Genomic DNA, 23467 nt, shown 5'->3' with positions numbered 1-23467 from the left:
TTTACAAGTTCAAAAGACGTAGGATTCTAAAGGATAACTTGGACTTTTTTTGATACTTTCATTTCCAGAAATGTTTCCCACAAACATTCCAAAGCTATCGGCAAGTCAAAGTTTAAAAGCCGTATTTTTAGAGGACCTGTTATGAGCCTTAACGGCTTAGTCCCAGCTTCTCTTGTAGTTATGTAAAGGTTTTAAAAAACTTATTAAGTTTGAAAAAGTTAAAGAGTTTTTGTTGTTAAAAAAAGCAATAACAACTGTCTCTTAAAGTACAAAGGTATCTGGTAATTTTATACAGAGTTGGTAAAATTTCATCATGGTAGTAAATACATTTTAAGTGATATTATCTCTGTCTCTAAAATTTTCTATTTCCGGATCATAAGGCATATATGAAACACAACATGAGACTGGGAGTGTGTGTTATATTTACTTTTTAGTTACAAAGTTCTTTTTTCTAATGCTAGTTATCACCTGAGCAAACGTGGCTGTAATTGTCTGTCTTATCCTCTATGTTAATCAGATAGTTTTTTTTTGTTTGTTTTGTATACAGACTTAGTCCTCCAAATTGTCCCTTTTTGGAAAAAAAAGAATTACATGAAGCTCACCCTTGGTTTGAATTTTTAGCTCAGTGTCGACAAGTTTCCAGTAATTTAACAGGTATGGATATACTGTATTAAATGCAAAAATTGCTTTTTAAAAAAAAATTTATTTTATTTTTTTCTGTGTTGGATCTTCGTTGCATTGCGCAGGGTTTTCTCTAGTTGGAGCGAGTGGGGGCTACTCTTTGTTGCGGTGTGCAGGCTTCTCATTATGGTGGCTTCTCCTGTGGCGGAGCACGGGCTCTAGGCGTGCAGGCTTCAGTAGTTGTGGCACGTGGGCTCAATAGTTGTGGCTAAGAGGCTCTAGAGCATAGGCTTAGTAATTGTGGCCCACAGGCTTAGTTGCTCCGAGGCATGTGGAATCTTCCTGGACCAAGGCTCAAACCCGTGTCCCCTGCATTGGCAGGCGAGTCTTAACCATTGCGCCACCAGGGAAGCCCTAAAAGTTGCTTTGGATAAATAACTGGTCTGTTCAATGCAATTTAAGTTGTGAACTATTTAAATAAATCATCTAGCTATAGACAAATATTTGACCATAATCTAGGTTCAAACTTTATTTAAGAAGTAGAAGACAAAAAAAATGTTAGCTTCTTGACAGCCAAGAAAAGCCAGACTTGGAGCCAGTAGCATGTGTGGTTATGCTGGATATCTCTTATCCTACCAGTTCATCACAGGTTGAATTCCTGCTCTTTGGTAGATTCACACCCTGTTTCCATGAGGAAGTGGTCTGTCTTCCAAATGGCTGCCCTGAATCGTTTCGTAAGGAACTCCAGATGGAGTGAAAAGAAATCCATAGTTCATGTGGAATTGTTGTGTCTTCTCTAGTGAAGCCATTGACAGAGAGCCTTGCACTGGTTATAATCAGGTAGAAAAGCTCTGTGACCCCTGAGGGCTTAACGGGTGTTATTTTAGAGGTTCAGGGAAGGGGAAAGGCCAAGCCCCAATATAAGCAAGGAATGTCAGTAGCTGATCTTTCATTTTTATGTAATGCCTGGTTTCTTTCCAAATGAGTAATTTTTTTCATAATGTGGGTTGAGGTTTCCTTGGTTTTTTATTTTTTGCTGATCATAAAGTAACATATTTCATGGTTTAAAAAAATAATAATAACAATAAAGGGAGTCACAGACAACTATCAAGAAGATAACACCTCAATAGGTAGATAGCCTAAGTGGGCAGGAAGATAACTATCCATGGGGAACTCAATATATTTTAATGTGTTTTGTTCTGGTTATCTTCTCTATACTTTTTTAAAACCTAGTCAGTATTGTATTTCATTCATCCAACAAATATTTATTTGTCCCCTGCCTTGAGACAATCTGTAAGTGCTAAGTATATAACCAGAAACATCCATGTATTTGTATGTTGCTTTTTGCATTTAGTAATTATAACATAAGAATTTTCCTGTGTTCTTAAGAGACGATGCCCATTTTATGTCTACGTAGTATTTCATTGTATAGAAACACTCTAATTTACTATCCTCATTTTTTGACATTAAGGCTGTTTTCAATTTTTTTCTAGTATAAATAATAATCTTGAGTGTGTTTGAACATAAAATTTTTGTCCTTGTTTCGGGTTATTTCCTTAGTATGGATAGGTTCCTGGATGTAAAATTCCTGGGCCTGGGGTTATACACATTTTGAAGGTTCTTTTATTTATTTATTTATTTATTTATTTATTTATTTTTTGTTTTATTTTGTTATTGAGTTGTAATTCTTTTTTTTTTTTTTTTGGCACATGGGCTTAGTTGCTCCGTGGCATGTGGGATCTTCCTGGAGCAGGGATTGAACCTGTGTCCCCTGCATTGGCAGGCAGATTCTTAACCACTGCGCCACCTAGGAAGCCCCTTTTATTTATTTTTAATTTATTTTTTTGGCTGCATTGGGTCTTCATTGCTGTGTGCAGGCTTTCTCTAGTTGTGGTGAGCAGGGGCTACTCTTCATTGGGGTGTGTGGCTTCTCATTGCGGTCGCTTCTCTTGTTGCAGCACATGGGCTCTAGGGGCTCAGGCTGCAGTAGTTGTGTGTGGGCTGAGTTGTGGTCTGTGGGCTCTAGTGTGTGTGGGCTTCAGTAGTTGTGGTGTACATGCTCAGCAGTTGTGGCGTGCATGCTCAGTAGTTGTGGCTCGTGTGCTCTAGGACACAGGGTCAGTAGTTGTGGCACATGGGCTTAGTTGCTCCACAGCATATAGGATCTTCTCACACCAGGGATCGAACCCATGTTCCCTGCATTAGCAGGTGGATTCTTAACCATGGCGCCTGTAGGGAAGTCCCTGAAGGTTCTTGATATAAGTAAGGCTAGATTGCTTTCCAGGAGGGTTATACCATTCTTTTCTATAAGTCCCCACTTCTATGCACACTGACCAGCTCTCTGCTTGAGGGTGAATATTTTTTAAAATCATTGCTGATTTGATAGGTGATGTATGGCATCTAACTACTATTCTAATTTGCATTTTTTATTGCTAATGAATTATGTATCTCTGTGTGTCAGACATTTATATTGCCTTGTTTGTAAAATGGTTATTTCTTTGTTTATCTGTTAGAGTCACTATTCTGGGCTTTGGTATTGATATGAGCTTTTTGTTGAAGACATCGTTAGGTTGTCATCTGTTGTTGATTTTTCCCCTTGTTCATTACTACCTTCCAATTTTCTTTGAATGGAAGTTTTTATTTGTATGTAGACAAATCTTTTTTTCCCTTTGCGACCTTTTCCTATTGCTTTTAAACTTAGAAAGTCCTTCTTACTGTGGATAGAGTTAAAAATTAATTTTCTTTCTCAGAATTATATAATTCTTAGTTTAATATTTCTCTCTCTCAAGGAGAAAAATGTACTCTCTTATTTTTCAGATCCCAAACTGATCTTCCAGGCTAGCCTTGCAAATGCTCAGATACTGATTGCCAGCAACCAGGCCAGTGTAAGCAGTATGCTGTTGGAAGGACACACCCTCCTGGCCCTTGCTACCACAATGTATGCCCCTGGGGGTGTCAGCCAGGTATGGACGGCACTTTTACCTGTTAGGGCAAAGTAAGACTGATTTTAAGTTTAGCAGAAATATCTGTGGATTTTCTAGATCTCAGTTGATATTAAAATATAACCACTTATAAGTATTTCATTAGATTAAAGAGCATAAAACAAGGGTGAGTTTTTAAACTTTGTATCATATTCTCTTAAGTTGAAAGGAGACCAATGTAGTTAGCCCTCCATATCCAGGGGTTCTGCATCCACATGTATGGAGGGCTGACTGTACTCCAGCATTTTATATGCGGGACCTGGGCATGCTCGGATTTTGGTATCTGTGGGCATCTTGGAACCAATCCCATGTGTATACTAAGGGGCAACTGAATGTTGTATAGAGATTTTTTTCCCCTTTATTTGTTCTCTAATACTCCAGGGTGGTTTTCAGGATAGAATCAAGATCTAATGGCTCCTTGGAGTAAGTGTACTTTAAATCCGTGACTTGGGAATTATTCTCTATTATTTGACCTCTTTGAGAGGTAAAAAGGAAATCATAATTTTTAGCTACCCTTAAAAACTCTTTTGAGGAACCTAGTGAAAATTTGCCCATCTCTGCTTTTTTGAAAGTATAGTGTGGCTGGTTAGCGAGAACTTAAGAATGCTGTTAAACATCTAATCTGCAAAAGTTTCTTACTGATGCTAGCTTAATTTAATACCACCTCTTTTAGAGTGTTGCAGTATACCTTAACTTATGGTTATTTATTCCACTGTTTTTAATCACCTGTCAGAAATTAGTCGTAGAATAACTGGAGACCTGAGAGGAAAGAACCTGAGAATCATCTAGTCTAGTAGGTTTTTTTCTTTTAAAATATTTACTATTTAATATATAATTAAATATTTAATATCTAAAATTTGTAAATATTGTAGTAGCAGAGCCTTTTTTCAAACAGCTTTTCCTTATGCAGTTTGAAAACCACTGACCTAGCTGAAGTTTCTAATTTTGTAGATGAGGAAATTGAATCCTGTCTGATATTATATATAGCCCAAGGTCATACAGCTAGTTTGTCTGAGAACCAGAAGTGGAACTATTGGCTTTTGACTCCTTGCTGAGTGCTGTTTTCACTACCACCTATATTTCAAGCTAATCTTGTTTCACAAGCTTCTTTTTTGAAAAAAGGACTTAAATTTGGAGAGGAGAAAAACATTACTCTACACCATGTTATCTTTTTATTTAGGTTGTTCAGAATGAAGAAAATGAGAACTGTTTGAAGAAAGTAGATCCCCAGCTACTGAAGATGGCATTAACTCCTTACCCGAAGCTTAAAACTGCTCTCTTCCCACAGTACACTGCCCCTAGCATCCTGCCACCCGATATTACACTCTACCACCTGATTCAGGTATAGTATTTAGGAGTATCAGTCAGGGTTCAGCCAGGAAAACAGAAACCACTCTGGGTCTTCCAAATGAAGGCCATTTAATGTGGGGAATTACTTGCACAGAATGATAGCAAAATGGAGAAACCAAACATGTGATGATGAGACAACCCAAAAATTAACAAAGAAGGAAGCAGTCTACACCCCTAAGGCTGCGAGAAAGTGGTGTTATCTAAACCCAGCAGCTAGAGCCTCTCCGAGAGCTAAAATCACAACCAGGCTACTACTGGGAGCTGGGAAAAGGGGGTAGGGCTGGAACCTTGCAGAAGATGCCGCAAAGAAGGAGAAAATATCTTGGTTTCTCCCCTCTTCCCATCTTTAATCTCAGCTGTTGTCTCTCATGGCTAAAGCTATCTGGTAGCCAGAGGACAAGTGAGTTTGGGAAATGCAGTTCTCTGCAATTCAGGGCAGAACATGGGAAAGGTGGAAATGGATCTGAGAGCAGATAGTTGGCCAGCATACTTGTCTGCTACTTTCCTCAAAAGCTACTTCATTCTACCAGGGATAACTTCTGTCTCTTCTCAGTGAATAGGGCTGTTTGTTTAAGTCACCTTTTTCAGGACAAAGACCTCTTTAAGAATGTGAGAGAGCTATGTACCCTCTACCCAAAAAAATTGCATATAACTTTGCTTTTTTCCTGAGTGCAAATACTCCTGCAGTGTCTTCAGTTCAACATAAATACTGTAATCCTATAAAGGTACAAAACCTCTCTTACGCTAATGTGAACATTTTGTAAGGTATAGACTGGTGCTATTTAAAAATGTGGTCTCAGGCAGGTGCCAGTCTTTGAACTACTTTTTGCTGGTATGCATAAGCAGGGTTGGCTTTGCTTGTTTGTTTTGGTTTGGTCTTATGTAGCAAGAAGAAGGAAACAGTAGGCTAGATTTATGTTTATCACAAGTTTCTTACCTCATTGCAGATCAGCACTTTGAGTAGCATTGATATATAAACTAGATATAAGTGGATTATATAAAAACATAAAGTGGATTCAATCAGCCTAAAATATAAGTGGTTTCAGATTGTTCTTTGTTCTGTTTTCAGGTTGACTGATGCAGTTTTTTAGTCCTGTTATTTTAGGAAAAGTATTCCTTCTTTAATAGACCACAAGATTCTCCCTTAATTAAAAATTAAAACTGCTTTGGAATTCCATGGCAGTCCAGTGGTTAGGACTTGGTGCTTTCACTGCCATGTTCTGGGTTCAGTCCCTGGTCCGGCAACTATAAATAAATGAATGAATGAATGAATGAATGAATGAAATAAAGGAAATAAAATTAAAACTGCTCTTTTCTTAACCATCCAGATCTTGCCCTAATAGTTCTGTTGTATCCTATATCCCTCCCACCATCTGTTTACTGTTTTTGCTAAATCTTTGGCCTACAGATTTCAAACAGCCAGTGCTCCCTGCTTTCAAACCTTTTCTGACTGACTTGACCTTAGTTTGCTGTTTTCTCTTTGCTGTTGTTATTGATGGTTTGGTTTCACATTCCTTTCATCCTCACTCTTTCCTTGCCTGACCTGCCTCAGCACACCTTGTCGTATTTACATGGTTACATTTTCTAGCCTTAGTCCTCTTGCCTTTTGATTCCAGAGGATTTCTGAAGCCCATTTTTACGTTATAATTGATGCTGGTTCTATCAAAAGAGAGTATACTTTGCAAACATAGTTTGAAGTGAGGAGAGTCTTTAAAAGGAACATAGCCAGTTCTGTTTTTATTAGAGTAGAAAAACGTCTCATACGTTTTCTGTTTTTAGCTGTGTTCAATGAATTTATGTCTAGAAAGATAAAAGTTTTTAGTTGCCTTGAAGAAGGGAAGCAGACTGCCTGTGAAGCTCTTTCATATGATTTTGTTTACTTCACTTTAGGGTCAATTAACTTTTAACTCTGATTTGACTTTTCTCCTTTTTCAGTCATTATTGCCCTTTGATCCTAGCAGATTGTTTGGCTGGCAGTCTGCCAACACACTGGCTATAGGAGGTAAGTCATTATGGATTCTTCTTGCTATGGAAGCATTTCAGCAGTGTTGACAGTAGAAGTTCATTTATGTAAAGCCAACCCAGTTTCCCCCCACTTCTTTCTATTTTAAAAATAAAGGCACATTCCACTGGAAACATTTTCTTTTTTCTTTTTTTTAACTGAAGTGTCCTTGATTTACAACATCACGTTAGTTTCAGGTGTACAGCACAGTGACTCAGTTATATATATATATTCTTTCTCAGATTCTTTTCCCTTATAGATTATTACAAAATATTGACTGTGGTGCCCTGTGCTATATAATAGGTCATTGTTGGTCATCTGTTTTGTTTATAGTATTGTGTATATGTTAATCCCAACCTCCTAATTTATCCCTCCATGCCTTTTCCCCTTTGATAACCATAAACTTTTTTTTTCTATGTCTGTGAGTCTCTTTCTGTTTTGTAAATAAGTTCATTTGTATCATTTTTTTAGATTTTACATATAGGCAATATCATATGATATTTGTCTTTGTCTTGCTTACTTCACTTAGTATGATAATCTCTAGGTCCATCGCTATTGCTGCAGATAGCATTATTTCATTCTTTTTTATGGCTGAGTAGTATCTATATTTTTTATATATAGTTTTATATATATATTTATGTGATATATGTATATATTACATATTCTTTATTAATTCATCTGTCAGTGGACATCTGGGTTGCCTCCATGTCTTGGCTGTTGTAAATAGTGTGCAGTGAACATTGGAGTGCTTGTCTCTTTTCAGATTATAGTTTTCTCCGATACGTGCCCAGGAGTGGGATTGCTGTATCTTTTTTTCCCCCCACTTAAATTTATCCTTTATTCTCATAAATAATATCAAGACACTCTCTATGTTGAATCAGTTATGGAAGATATTAAAAAACAAATAAACACAAAGCTCTCCCTGGATGTATGACACGTTTCCTTAGGTTGGCTTTTACATTCTGAAATAGAAGAGTGTGTATAATGTAAATGTACAGTAAAAATAATAAAATGAACAGCAATGTACCCTCCACCCAGCCTTTTTTTTTTTTAATTTTTATTGTAGTATAGTTGATTTACAATGTTGTGTTAGTTTTAGGTGTACAGCAAAGTGAATCTGTTATACATATACACATATCCACTCTTTTTTAGATTCTTTTCCCATATAGGCCATTACAGAGTATTGAGTAGAGTTCCCTGTGCTATACAGTAGGTCCTTATTAGTTATCTGTTTTATATATAGTACTGTATATATGTCAATCCCAGTCTTCTAGTTTATCCCTCCCCCCATTACCCCCTGGTAACCATAAGTTTGTTTTCTACATCTGTAACTCTGTTTCTATTTGTAGATAAGTTCATTTGTACCCTTTTTTTTTAGATTCCACATATAAGCAATACCATATGATATTTGTCTTTATCTGACTTACTTCACTTAGTATGATAATCTGTAGGTCCATCCATGTTGCTGCAAAAGGCATTATTTCATTCTTTTTTATGACTGTGTAATATTCCATTATATATATGTACCACATCTTCTTTATCCAGTCCTCTGTTGAACATTTAGGTTGCTTCCATGTCTTGGCTATTGTAAATAGTGCTGCATTGAACATTGGGATGCATATGTCTTTTCAAATTATAGTTTTCTCCAGATATATGCCCAGGAGTGGGAAGTTCTGTTTTCAGTTTTTTAAGGAACCTCCGTAGTGGCTGTACCAACCTACATTCTCACCAACAGTGAGAATGTAAATTCTCTACACCCTCTCCAGCATTTATTATTTTTAGACTTTTTGATGATGGCCATTCTGACCAGAGTGAGGTGATCCCTCATGATAGTTTTGATGGAAAACGTTTTCTAGGAAACTGAATTGAAAACATACTGTGAGTTAAAAGTCATCATATGAGGTCACTAGTGCTCTACTTGCTGGAGAATGTAATACAGATCTTCTGCTTAAATTTCTCCTTTTCCAAAAATCCTCATTCACTTGCAATATAGTATTATAAAGGTTAAGAGCATAGGTGTTGGCATTAAACAAATCCTGGCTCTACCGTGTAATTATTGTATGACCGTGGGCAACTGATTTAACTTCTCTTCGGTTTTCTATAAAATAAAGTAAGTCGCAGTGCCCACCTCACATGTTACATGAGAATGAAAGGAGACAAAGCATTTAAAAAGCTCTCACAGTTCCTGACACATGGTAAGCACAGTTCCTGACACATGGTAAGCGCCAGATGCACACACATTGCCATCCTCTCTAGACCATAAAAATTTCTCTGATTATTTGTGTGTGTGTGCCATTCTTAAACTCTGCTTATTCTATTTCTTTTTTACTTATTCATTTTGAATTAGCCTTTAATATCTTATTACTTGTGGTGCCTCTGCCTATGTTATTCTAAAGTAGACTTCAAATTAGTACTTTTCACGTAATATGTATTTATTGACTTACGTAAAAGTGCATTTTCTAATGTGTCAGTTTTATAGGTTCAAATTTCACTATACTGAATTCACCTAGTGCCTAGTGCAGTGCTGGGCCTATAATAGATATTCAATCGATATTTGTTCAGTGCAGGATAAAGTAGTGCTTATTGCATTTGCAAGTGAAAATACTCTTTCTAATCTCAGTGAGGTTACTGAAGAGTAGACAGAATCCCCTGTACTATTCTAATGGCTCCAACTCCATAAGTTAGTCAGAGTCCTGAGGCCTGATGGAGATGGAGCATTCTACTGGGTACACTAGGGGAACAGAGAGGAAGTTGAAGCCATGTTCCCTGCCTGGTTCTTAGAAGTTTAAAACATATTTGAGGAAATAAAGCACAAATTAATGAAATAATTATCATGAAGACATAGTACAGATTTTTAAAATTGGAGAGTTATATTTAATTAGAATACTTCTTTTTTCATATGGTTTTACCACTGAAAATGGCCATAAGGCAACTGCATGGTGATTTGGCTTCTGCAGCAAGCCAGAGAAAAATTTCCCTTCAGGTAGAATTTTCTCTTACACAAAATCTCCATACTAGCCCCTAGACCACAAAAAACTCAGGGTCTTATTTGAATAAAAACTCAGGTTTGTTCATTCAGCTTTATATGAACTTAGCAAACATTTAATGAATGAATGAATGGTTTTATATGTAATTGTAAGTTACCAAAGTCACTCTGATCTTATGAAGAATACAGACAAGGCAGGTGACAATTTTTTAATCTCAAAGAAGGTACACTTTTAAGTAATAGTTTTGTAAGATGACAGACTCCTCTAAAGTCTTCAAGTCTTTTTCTTAAATAAGAGCCAAGTCACAATATAAAAAGTCCTTGGAATTCCATGGGAGGATACAACTTCATTTCAGAAATAAGCTTTGAACTTTGAAAATAAGAGCAGATGCACTGTTTTTCAGAAATGGTTCCTTAGCTGTTCAAAATGTTGTTTTATCTCATTTCTTTAATAGGTAGTAAGTGGTTAAGCAATTAAAGTTGGAGCTTGATAGGAACAGTTATTTTATAGCAAATTTTCACATCCAAATATCTTTTGACTTCATTTTTCTCTAAAAAGACAAAATGTTTTTGTTTTTGGCTTTTTTTCTGCTTTTTTTGTGGGCACAGAGGAACTTTATTTATTTTTTTAAGAACTTTTAATGAGATACAGTTAACAGACAATAAACTGCATATATTTAGAGTGTACAATTTAGGATCCCAATCTCCCAATTCATTCCTTCCCAACCCTCCCCGCTTTCCCCACTTGGTGTCCATATGTTTGTTTTCTACATCTGTGTCTCTATTTCTGCCTTGCAAACCAGTTGATTTGTATCATTTTTCTATAGTCCACATATATGTGTTAATATACGATATTTTTCTCTTTCTGACTCACTTCACTCTGTATGACAGTCTCTAGGTCCATCCATGTCTCTACAAATGCCCCAGTTTCATTGCTTTTTACAGCTGAGTCAGAGGAACTTTAAACTGAACTACTCTGCTGGTCTTGGAAAGATGGTATGATGTAGATGATAAGGTGCTATATGAATACAACATCAGAAGGTATAGGTAGTGATAACAAACGTTTACGAGGAGGATATTAATATGGAGAAAAGGATGTTCTCAAGGCATTTATTGGAGAAAGGTACAGAGAGCTGGCCTTGGTGAATAGAGGATTCATAATTATACAAAGGGATTTCATTGTGTAATGAGCTGCTGAATGAATTAAAAATCTACATTTGCAAATCATTAACAGATTTTGTAGTTAAAGGGTTGTTGCCACTGTGAACTTAATGGATCATCAAATGCAGAATTAAAGCATTGAAAATAATAAGTTCAATAGGGGAAAAGCTTAATTCATAAGTTTTTATGAAGCTTCTCAGGTACACATTTTTGTATAAAATGAGGGCTACCTCCACACTTTAAAAGAAAATTATTACATTTTGGTGGTTCAAAGTGATACTCAGTGGTACAAAATGATTATAGCAACCAGTTTTCTTTTACCATTGCAGAGTAAAATTTTCCACATGCAGATCTGAAAGTAATCATGGTGAGGTGCAGAGGATTAATATTGCTTCACTTTTCCCCCAGATGCAGCAAGTCAGCTCCCACATTTCTCTAGCCCTGACCTGGTTAACAAATATGCTATAGTTGAACGTCTGAATTTTGCTTATTATTTACATCATGGACGACCATCATTTGCATTTGGTACTTTTCTGGTTCAGGAATTAACCAAGAGCAAGACCCCCAAGCAGTTGTGAGTATTTAAGACATAATTTTTCCTCTTAATAAAAGGCATATCTGTGTATTTTTACACATCATGCATTTTTAAAAACCTACTGGAAACATACCACGGTTAGTAATTATATTTGACTGGGGAATTATATGTATATTTTTTCTCATTTATGCTTTTCTGTGTAACCCAGGTTTTTGACACTTAGCTTGTCTTATTTTTGTGTTTTTTGTTTGTTTTTTGGGCCACACCGTGCAGCTTGTGTGATCTTAGTTCCCCAACCAGGGATTGAACCTGTGCCCCCTGCAGTGGAAGCACAAAGTCCTAACAGCTGGACCACCAGAGAATTCCCTTACTTTTGTTAATAGGAAAAAAGATTAAAATATATTTTCAATAAGATAATAAATATATCTTAAAGTCATATTTTAAAAAAATGATCCAGGAGCTTGCCAAATGTTAGCAGTTATTATAAAGAGGGAATTCTATAGTGAGATGTGAATTCTGTATTTAAGATCTTGGTCTTTTATAAAGTACAGAATTGAGAGGAGTATTTGATATAATCAGCAGCTAAATACAGATTTATTTTATTTATTGGTTTATTTTATCATTAGCAAAGTAATGCATCTTTATGGTAAAATATTTAAGTAGGTCAGAAGGGTGAGAAATGAAAGAAAAAAGTCCCTCAGTCGCTCATCTTCATTCTAAATAATAAATAAACATGGTTAATTTCTTGTACGTCTTTCCTCAAAGTTTTTCTATTCATGTAAAAGTACATATGTGAGTCCTTTAAAATGTATGTACTTTATGATGTTAAACTTTAGGTGGCATTAATTTTCTTGGTAGTTTACACATACTCATAATTAGTAAGATCATAAGTTGGCAATCTTTCATAAGTTCTATTCCATGTTCCCTGAATGAAGTTGGAAGCAAAAATAATTTGGACTATGAGTAGGTGTTTTAGGAGGAGATAAAATATAAGGGAATAGGGGACTATGGAGCCAGAAGGCGACTTAGCTACCAAGAACCTAAATGGATGTGTACAAAGGATGAAAAAGGGAAGGGGGAGGAAGACAAAAATTGCATGTGTCTGATGCTCCAAGTATCACTGATGTCATTCCATCTGCTTTCCCTGGTGAGAAAAAATTTTCATGTGCTGATGTGATTTTGATTCCTTTCTTTTTCAGGATCCAGCAAGTAGGCAATGAAGCCTATGTTTTAGGGCTCTCCTGCTTCCACATACCTTCAATAGGAGCTTCCTGTGTTTGTTTCTTAGAATTGCTTGGCCTCGACAGCCTCAAGCTCAGAGTTGATATGAAAGTGGCCAATATAATTTTGAGCTACAAGTGTAGAAATGAAGATGCTCAGTACAACTTTATCAGAGAGTCTCTAGGTACAGCACCTTTATGTCGTTTGTTTTGTTGAGAGGACAAGAGACAAATAGGTCTAAGGCATTGAATTGTGAGTGATTGGGGAGGAAACAGTTATCTTCTGTTTCATCCTTTTTCTGCAGAATTTTTGTACTTCATCTCACTTTATTGGGCCCCTTAATGATTTTCTGAAGTGTTTCTGGGCCACACTCTTCAAACAGAAATGCCCAGTTCCTGACCTTTTATCTTGACCGTATTTTGTTGTTCATATTTCTTATAGCTGAAAAACTATCTAAACTGGCTATAGGTGAAAAGGCAACCACAGAAGAATTGCTTGTTCTCTTAGAAGAAGGTATATGGAACAGCCTTCAGGAGCAGGAAATAAAGAGGTTTGTGAGTTGTAGCCCCGGCCTCTTTTTTAGCAAGCTTTATTGTTCCAGTCTGTGTTGGCCTAGTCTTCTTCCAACAGATGTTTTCACCAATCCGCCTAGACCTTATCTTCTTACTCATTGAGCACATAACAGATTTTAATTGCATCTTGCTATCAGTAAAAGGAGGGTGAAGATAATGATTCTCTCTTCAGAGATAGAGTTTTCAAGAGGTGGAGAGGAGCTTTGTCTCCTCCAATACACTGCTGGTCTGAGAAGTCTCTTAAGTGTTACATGTTGAAATCATTTCAGAAGGAGCAGGATGGATCTCACAAATTTTGACTCTTTAAGTGATGTCCTTGATTTTATTCTTGCTAATATATGTCAGTTGATGATAGAAGGTGGGGTGACCATCTGTCCACAAAAGCCCCTCTCCTTATACATTCATGTCCTCTTTCCTCCGTGCTGTCCACGGGGACTGAACCAGCAGCCCCAGCCCTGGGAAGGCACTGTTCTCGTGTTCCTCCTGTCACTGACTCTGTCCTCAGCAGTTTCCTTCTCAACAGGTTCCCTCTGCTTAGCGAGGAAGCCCAGGCACCTGTCAGGGCTCTGATACTCTAAAATGAATCATGCGAGAGAATTAAGCACTCAGACAATTTCCTGAGTGACTGTTTTCTCAATTCTCTTAAAGATGGTACATACTGGTTTGATAGACACTTGGATGATAAAAAAAGGAATGAATTTTGCCAGTATACTGAGAAAGTTATTGTGCATTATGGATGAAAGAGTCTTTTTTTTTCAAACCAGTCTAATAAATAATTGATGTTTGTTGAAAGGCTTTTTACAGAGTATATTGTAGTTTTTTTTTTTACTGTTTCCAGTTTAAAGCTATATTTTAACAAGTTTTTTTCCTCTTACCTCCCACCCCCACTCCCAATTATAGGTTATCCAGTGAATCCAGCAGCCAGTGGGCATTAGTGGTACAGTTCTGCAGGCTCCACAATATGAAACTGAGCACATCTTACCTGAGGGAATGTGCCAAAGCAAATGATTGGTTACAGTTTATTATTCACAGCCAGCTCCATAATTACCACCCAGAGGAGGTAAGCCACCGATTGTTGCCAGTTATTCAAAAAGAGGAAATTGGAACACTTCTCAGAAGACAATGTTCTTTTTGTTGTGTATAGATAGGTTTTTGTTTGCTATGATACTATTATTTTTACTAAGATTTCAGTGGGTTGGCTTCAGACAAACGACTAGTCATTACTACTCAACAGCTGAAGGAAGAGTTTTTGTGACTTCAGATTGAGTATGGAAACTCAAACACAACAAACAACTTTGTAAAATTTTATGGTCACCTCTGACGCAGTTCAGGGTGAGAAAGAACAATTTTGCTTATGCTTTTCTCCAACATTTTCAGCTCTAGCTGAAATTGGAAGTTGGTTGTCTTTTTTAATCATCAGTCTTATGTTTTCTAGGTGAAATCTCTTCTCCAGTATTTCAACCCTGTTCTTCAAGACCACTTAAGACTGGCTTTTGAGAACTTGCCCTCAGTGTCCAACTCCAGAATGGACAATGACCAAGTCTGCAACAAGTCCCCACAGGAACTCCAGAGAAACAAAGAAGAGATGACTGATTTCTTTGAAATTCTGCTTCAGTGCTCAGAGGTGCCAAACGCTTGGTGCTGGCTCCTGGCAGAAGCAGTGAAACAACAGGCCCCAATCCTTAGTGTCCTGGCCTCATGTCTCCAGGTGAGAATCTTGAGAAGCCTACATTAGGGACTCAGAGGGCAGTATAAAAAGTATGAAGAGATAGGGGAGGCTGATTATCAGGGAGGATGTGAGGTGATGACAGTGAGGCTCCAGCATGTGTTTCCAAGGTCACTGTCACTTTTTGTGCTTCCCCAGCTCAGGCTCCAGGCCATCTAGTGCATTTCTTTGTGCCTTAATGTTCAGTAACTTAAGTGGTCAGAGCTCCTGGTTGGCACTTGTAGAAAAGGATTCTTTGGTGGACCAACCACCTCTGCATCTTGAGCAGGGAAGAGGGATACTTGGAACAGTCCCTTGATAAGCAGTTCTATGAAGAACGGTCTTGTTTTCTTATACTTAGTAGTTTTCTGGCCTCTACATATATCTCCTCAGTTTCTTGGCTTTTGATCTACTATGCTCTACAGGACACTTAATAGTAGTCCCTTGATTGTTCATTAGAGTCTGTTTCATGTTTGAAGGGTTTTCAAGTCATTTTAACCAATTTAGTGAGGTGACTTGTTCTAAATAGGAAATATCCGTCTGTAGTTGTAGCAGTGCTGGAAGCTTCCTCAGTGAAGTAATCCTTGCACAGTCGTTACTTATTTTGAAAAGTTCTTATCCACTGGCAGGATGCCAGTGCTATTCCTTGTCTCTGTGTTTGGATCATCACTTCTGTGGAGCACAGTGTTGCAGCTGAAGCAATGGGACACATTCAGGACTCAGTGGAGGGCCATACCTGGGACCTTGAGGACCTCTCAGTCATCTGGAGGACATTATTAACAAGGCGGAAGAGCAAAACTCTCATCAGAGGTTTCCAGCTTTTCTTTAAGGTAGTGTTAGTTCATTTCTTTCCTCAGTTTAAAAGGGTTACTTCAGAATATCCCCCACTGGCTTTTTCAGTTATTCCTATCTCTGGGATTTTTTTTAAGCCAAAATGGAACTATCATTTATTTAGCAAAGTGCTTTATATACATTATTTTTGTCGATTCTCACAATAATCTTATATAAAGTAATATTTTATGAGGATGTTATGAAGTGATATTATCCTCATTTTACAGAGTGATATACCAAGGCTCTCAGAACTTAAGTAACATGCCCAGGGTCTCAAAGCACTTTAATAAGTGGTTTACTTATGGCTCAGATCCATACTCTCTAATTGTAAAACTCCTATCCTCTGACCAAAAACCTCCCACTGAAGTGATGGAAAAGTATTGATTGATGCCACACACAGGCAGTAGGTTAACAGGTCAGTGGAGCCCATTACCCAGGAGTGTATGTAGAGGTGTCCTAGCAGTGTCTAGTGGAACATCTCCTGCTCATGTGTAGTGGACTAAGTATAGAGAAGACAGAAAATGGACTGTTGAGTAGGTGTACCTGGCCTGAGTATCTTTTTCCAAAAGGAAATATAATTTCCTTTCTTTTTAATATATATGATTTCATTCTACTATGAAGCTGTTGTTAATAGTTTCGTTTTGTTTTTTACTTTAACCTCTCTTATATTGGCATTACTCATTGAGAAGATAGTGTTAAGTCTCAGGATTTTGTAACTTCATTCAAACTCTTCCTCAAAGGATTCCCCACTACTATTGATGATGGAGATGTATGAACTGTGTATGTTCTTCAAGAATTATAAGGAAGCCGAAGCTAAACTTCTGGAGTTCCAGAAGAGCCTTGAAACTGTAAGTTGGAATTATAGCGCTCTTTTCTCAATGATCTGAAATTGGCTAAAGTGGCCTCTTGTCTGCTTGTAGTCAGGATATGGCAGCAGTTGAATAGCTGTTACGTGACATAATTCAAACTGAATCATTTGTATTGTTCCAGAGATGGAGAGGCAGGACAGGAGTTGCAGTGACCTTGCTTACAGCACATCAGTTGCCATGCATGACAGAGAGGGTTCATCCACTGTGCTTATGAACTCTGATCAGTATCCTGATGCTGCAGTCAAGCTCAGTGGGGAAGGGATTAATAGTATCGCTATGGATGCTACAGAGGAGTGTGATGGTACATGGGCCATGTTTTGCTAATCCAGAATATCTCCAGCAGCATTGAGTGTGAAGGGTGTTTAATACTGGTTTATTCACTGTGACAGAAAATAATGGTTTTTTCCATTAATACTCCTTGTGAGCTCTGTCCAAATGATGCTGAGCCTATGGTCAATTTCAGGCTTTACCTATTCCGGTGCTAATTTCAGGCCTGTTTAGCATATGGAGCTAAATAACCCTATGGTAAAAAAGGAAGTTATAAAAAAGGAAAAGAAATATGCCTCAGTCCTGCTTGGGGTTTCAGCACTTTTGCCCTCTTTATCCCAGAAGAGCTCGATGATAAATGAGACAAAACCATATACTGATTTTACCCAACAAATACATCTCAATGGAACCTCAGTATAAGATTGTCCTCTCAATCACATTCATGTTAACTGTAATGAAGATTAAAATTTCTTTTTAATTTATTTATTGGGTGTATTGAGTCTGTGTTGTTGCATGCAGGCTTTCTCTAGTTTCTGCAAGCAGGGCTACTGTTCATTGTGGTGCACAGGCTTCTCACTGTGGTGGCCTCTCTTGTTGCAGATCGTGGGCTGTAAGTGTGTGGGCTTCAGTAGTTCTGACACGTGGGCTCAGTAGTTGTGGCTCACGGGCTCTAGAGTGCAGGCTTAGTACTTGTGGCAAATGGGCTTAGTTGCTCCACAGCATGTGGTATCTTCCCAGACCAGGGATGGAACCCGTGTCCCCTGCATTGGCAGGTAGATTCTTAACCACTGCACCACCAGGGAAGTTCCAAAATTTAAAAATTTTATCATTTGAAAATATTGAATCAGTTATTTAAATATGTCTGAGGTTCGTAAATCAGAGAAAATAAGGAGATTCATTTCCTTGGTCTGTTACTCTCCATGGCTGAAGCCTTACCAGGTATCTTCTTTTTTTTTTTTTTTTTTAACTTTTTTTAAAAATTGCGATATAATACATGTAACATTTACCATTTTAACCATTTTTAAGTACATAGTTCAGTGGCATTAACTACATTCACATTGTTGTATAACCATCAGTACCACCATCCATCCCCATAGCTCTTTTCATCTTGTAAAAATGAAATTTTAGGACTTCCTAGGTGGCGCAGTGGTAAAAGAATCTGCCTGCCAATGCAGGATACATGGGATCGAGCCCTGCCCTGGGAAGATTCCACACGCCACGGAGCAACTAAGCCTGTGCACCACAACTATTGAGCCTGCGCTTTAGAGCCCATGAGCCACAATTACTGAGCCCATGTGCCGCCAGCTATTGAAGCCCACGCACCTAGGGCCCATGCTCCACAACAAGAGAAGCCATGGCAATGAGGAGCCTGTGTACCACAATGAAGAGTAGCCCCTGCTCGCAGCAACTAGAGAAAGCCCGTGTGCAGCAACGAAGACCCAATGCAGCCAATAAATAAATAAAATAAATTTATTAAAAAAATGAAATTTTATAGCCATTAAAAAATAATTCCCCATTTTCCCCTACCACTAGCCCTGTCAATCACCATTCTACTTTCTGTCTTTATGATTTTGACTAAGTACCTCATGGAAATGGAATCATACAGTATTTTTCTTCTGCGACTGGCTTATTTCACATAACATAATGTCCTCAAAATTCATCCATGTTGTAGCATGTGTCAGAATTTCCTCCCTTTTTAGTGCTGAATAATATTCCATTGTATTTATATACCACATTTTACTTATCCATTCATCCATCAATGGGTTGCTTCTGTGTTTTAGCTATTGCAGATAATACTGCTATGAACATGGTGTCCAAATATCTTGAGACCTTGCTTTCAGTTTGTTTGGGTATCTACCTAGAAGTGAAATTGCTGGATGGTATAGTAATTCTATTTTTGATATTTTGAGGAACTGCTATACTGTTTTCCATAGCAGCTATACTATTCCCACTAGCAGTATACAGGCTTCCAGTCTCCCACATGCTCTTCAACACTTGTTTTCTGTTTTTTTGATAGTAGTCATCCTAATGGGTGTGAGATGGTATCTATTTGTATTGTTGATTTGCATTTCCCTAATAATTAGTGATGTTGAGCATCTTTTCATGTGCTTATTGGCCATTTGTATCTTCTTTGGAGAAATGTCTGTTCAAGTCCTTTGCCTGTTTTTGAATTGTTTGTTTTTTTTTGGTTGTTGAATTTTAGGAATTCTATATATATTCTGGATATTAATCCCATGTCATACGTATGATTTGCAAATATTTTCTCCCAATCTGTGGGTTGCCTTTTTACTCTGTTGATAGTGTCTTTTGATGCACAAAATTGTTTAAATTTTCATGAAGTCCAATTTGCATATTTTTTCTTTTGCTACCTGTGCCTGTGGTATCCTAGCCAAGAAGTTATTGTCAAATCCAGTGTTGTGACGTTCTTATCATGTTTTCTTCTAAGAGTTATATTGTTTTAGGTCTTATATATTTAGGTCCTTGGTCCATTTTGAGTTAATTTTTGTGTATGTTGTGAGGTAAGGGTCCAACTTCATTTTTTTTGCATGTGTGGATATCCAGTTTTCCCAGCACCATTTGTTGAAAAGACTCATTCCTCATTGAATGGTTTCAGCACCCTTCTCAAATATCATTTGACCATGTATATAAGGGTTTATTTCTGGACTCTCTGTTCTTAGCCATTGGTCTATGTCTGTTTTCATTGGCTATTTTGATTACTGTAGTAGCTTTGTAATAGGTTTTGAAATCAGGAAAAGTGATTTCTCTAGTTTTTTTAGTTGTTTTCAAGATTGTTTTGGCTGTTCGAGGTCCCTTGAGATTCCATATGATTTTAGAATTTTCTGTAAGAAAAATGTCATAGGAATTTTGATAGGGATTGCATTGAATCTGTAGATTTTGGGGATGGTAATGAGATTTTAATTATAGTAAGACTTCCAGTTCATAAACCTGAATGTATTTTCATTTACTTATATCTTTAATTTCTTTCAGCAGTGTTTTCTGGTTTTCATTGTACAAGTCTTTTACCTTGTTGGTTAAGTTAATTCCTAAGTACTTTATTCCTTACTGTTTGTTTGTTTTTGTTTTTGTTTTTGGCCACACCACATGACATGTGGGATCTTAGTTCCCCGACCAGGGATCGAACCCACACCTACTACAGTGGAAGCACAGAGTCTTAACCACTGGGCAACCAAGGAAGTCCTGTTCTTTTTGATGCTGTTGGTGATGGAAACATTTTATAATTTCCTTTTCAGATTGCTCATTGTTTGTATATAGGAATGCAACTGATTTTTGTGTGTTGGCTTTGTATCCTGCTACTTTGCTCAGTTCATTTATTCTTAAGTTTTATGGTGGAATCTTTAGGGTTTTCTATATAAGATCATACCTGCAAACAGAGGTAATGTTATTTCTTCCTTTACAACTTGGATGCATTTTATTTCTTTTTCTTGCCTAAACACTCTGGCTGGAACTTACAGAACTATGTCAAATAGAAGTCGTGAAAGCAGGCATTTTCACCTTGCTCCTGATCTTAGAGGAATGGTTTCAGTCTTGCATCATTGACTATGATGTTTGTTGTGGTTTTTTCACGTAAGGCTTTTATTATGTGGAGGTAGTTTCCTTCTGTTTCTAGTTTGTTAACAGTTTTTTTTTTTTTAGCATGCGATGGTATTTAATTTTGTCAGATACTTTTTCTGCATCAATTAAGACAATCAATTAAGAAAACTACAGTTTTCTTGTAGGGTCTTTGTCTTTGGTATCAAGATTATGTTGGTTTCATAGAATAAATTGGGAAGTGTTCTTTCCAGTTTTTTGGAAAAGTTTGAGAAGGATTGATATTAGTTCTTCTTTAAATGTTTGATAGAATTTGCCAGTAAACCCATCAGGTCCATGGCTTTTCTTTGTTGGGAATTGGTTTTGGTTTTGTTTTGCTTTTTTGGTTGGGAGATTTTTGATTACTGATTAAATCTCCTTACTAGGAGATTTGGACTATTCAGATTATCTATTTCTTTGTGATTTAGTCTTGGTAGGTTTCATGTTTCAAGGAATTTGTCCATTTCATCTAGGTTATCCAACTTTTTGGCATACTGTTGTTCATAGTACTTGTATAATCCTTTTTATTTCTGTAGAATAAGTAATAATGTCCCCTCTTTCATTTCTGATTTAGTAATTTGAGTGTTTCTTTTTTTATTTTTTTAGTCTTCTTTCTTTAAAAATGCATTGTTTAATTTCCACAGTTTTGTGAGTTTTCCAGTTTTCCTTTTGTTATTGACTTCTAACATTATCCCATTGTAGGTAGAGAAGATACTTTATATGATATCTGTCTTGTGAAATCTATTTAGACTTAATTGCAGCTTAACATATATTCTCTCCTGGAAAATATGCTATGTGAACTCAAGAAGAATGTTTTTTATTGCTGTTGGGTAGAGTATTCTATGTATGTCTGTTAGATCTAATTGGTTTATTGTGTGAAGTCCTCTATTTCCTTACTTGTCTCCTGTCATGTTATTCTGTCCATTATTGTAAGCAGAGTACAGGCATACCTTGGAGATATTGTAGGTTCAGTTCCAGACCACCATAATAAAGTGAATATCACAATAAAGTGAGTCACACAGATTTTTTGGTTTCCCAGTGCATATAAGAGTTATGTTTACACTATACTGTAGTCTAAGTGTGCAGTAGTATTATGTCTAAAAATATGTATATACATACCTTAATTTAAAAACGCTTTATTCTACAAAATGCCAACCATTATCTGAGCCTTCAGCGAGTAATACTCTTTGCAGTAGTAACACCAGAAGTCACTGATCACAGATCACTGTAGCAAATATAATAATAATGAAAAAGTTTGAAATATCACGAGAATTACCAAAATGTGACAGAGATAAAACATAAGCAAGTGCTTTTGGAAAAATGGCACTGATAGACTTGCTCAGCTTAGGGTTGCCACAAACCTTCAATCTGTAAAAAATGCAATATCTGTAAAGCACAGCAGATAAATGAAGTATGTATACCTGCACTGAAGTCTCCAACTATTATTGTAGAACTGTGTATTTCTCTCTTCAGTTCCATCAGTGTTTGCTTCTTGTATTTTGATGGTCTGTTATTAGATGTGTGAATGTTTATAATATATTTTCTTGCTGTACTGAACCTTTTATTAGCATATAATGTCCTTCTTTGGCTCTTATAACTTTTTTTTTTTTTTGGCTGCATTGGGTCTTCGTTGCAGGATGTGGGCTTTCTCTAGTTGTGGTGATGCGCTGGTTTCTCATTGTAGTGGCTTCTCTTGTTGCAGAGCACAGGCTCTAGGTGCGCGGGCTTCAGTAGTTACAGCACGTGGGCTCAGTAGTTGTGGCTTGAGGGCTCTAGAGTGCAGGCTTAGTAGTTGTGGCACATGGGCTTAGTTGCTCCACAGCATGTGGGATCTTCCCAGACCAGGGATCGAACCTATGTCCCCTGCACTGGCAGGCAGATTCTTAACCGCTGCGCGACCAGGGAAGTCCCAGCCTTTTTAAATTGAAAGTCTATTTTGTCTGATATTAGGGTAGCCACCTCTGCTCTCTTTTGGTTACTATTTGCATGGAATATCTTTTTCCATCTTTTTACTTCCATTCTGTTTATGTCTTTGGATCTCAAGTGCATTTCTTGTAGACAGAATATAGTTGGATTATGTGTTTTTATCCATTCTGCTAGTCTCTGTCTTTTAATTGGAGTAATCCATTTGCATTTGAAGTAATTACTGATAAGGAGGGACTTCTGTTATTGTGCTATTTGTTTTCTATATGCCTTATAGCTTTTTTGTCCCTCCTGCATTACTGTCATTTTTTGTGTTTATTTTTTTTGTAGTGAAATGTTTAAATTCCTTTCTCATTTCAGTTTGTGTCCATTCTATAGCTGTTTTCTTTGTTGTTACCATGGGAATTACACTTAACATCCCCAAATTATAACACTTTAATTTGAGTTTATAACAGCTTAACTTCAATAACATACAAAAACTGCTGCTTTACAGCACTGACGCCACCCCTTTGATTGTTGATGTCACAAAATTACATCTTTATACATTATGTGCCCCGAAACATGAACTAATAATTCTTTTCAATGCAGTAGTCTCTTAAATTATGAAGAAAGCAAGATTTGGAGTTACAGGTCAAAGTTACAGTAATACTAGCTTTTACACTAATAATTGTTCTTTTTTCTTTAAATGTATAGAAAACAGAAAGCTATTGCTACAGTAATCCTAGCTTTTATATTTGCCTGTGTATTTACTTGTTTAAAATTTTATTTATTTTTTTGGCTGTGTTGGGTTTTGTTGCTGCACACAGGCTTTCTCTAGTTGTGGTGAGCAGGGGCCACCCCTCGTTGTGGAGTGCG

At 37.0% G+C, this 23467-nt stretch overlaps 1 protein-coding gene across 8 annotated transcripts in view; it reads left to right on the top strand.

The window, feature by feature from the left end:
* SPG11 (SPG11 vesicle trafficking associated, spatacsin) overlaps positions 1-23467 on the top strand; it is a 103653-nt gene that overhangs the window by 42869 nt on the left and 37317 nt on the right. For 7 of the 8 annotated variants that reach the window (XR_009051345.1, XM_057721985.1, XM_057721986.1 and 4 more), the window contains 11 exons: positions 548-654; positions 3439-3584; positions 4783-4944; positions 6888-6954; positions 11510-11675; positions 12836-13041; positions 13299-13407; positions 14330-14489; positions 14865-15137; positions 15764-15964; positions 16706-16813. Coding sequence is in view for 6 of the 8 variants with exons in the window: in XM_057721985.1 (XP_057577968.1) it covers positions 548-654; positions 3439-3584; positions 4783-4944; positions 6888-6954; positions 11510-11675; positions 12836-13041; positions 13299-13407; positions 14330-14489; positions 14865-15137; positions 15764-15964; positions 16706-16813 (1705 nt within the window). In the remaining 2 variants the exon portion in view is untranslated. Of the gene's footprint in view, positions 1-547; positions 655-3438; positions 3585-4782; positions 4945-6887; positions 6955-11509; positions 11676-12835; positions 13042-13298; positions 13408-14329; positions 14490-14864; positions 15138-15763; positions 15965-16705; positions 16814-23467 lie in introns of those variants that run through there. The other variant, XR_009051346.1, reaches the window with a different exon arrangement.

The sequence above is a fragment of the Hippopotamus amphibius genome, chromosome 2 (assembly GCF_030028045.1).
Source record: "Hippopotamus amphibius kiboko isolate mHipAmp2 chromosome 2, mHipAmp2.hap2, whole genome shotgun sequence".
NCBI lineage: Eukaryota > Metazoa > Chordata > Mammalia > Artiodactyla > Hippopotamidae > Hippopotamus > Hippopotamus amphibius.
The sequence above is the reverse complement of the archived record's forward strand: the minus strand, read 5'-3'. Positions and strand labels throughout refer to the sequence as shown.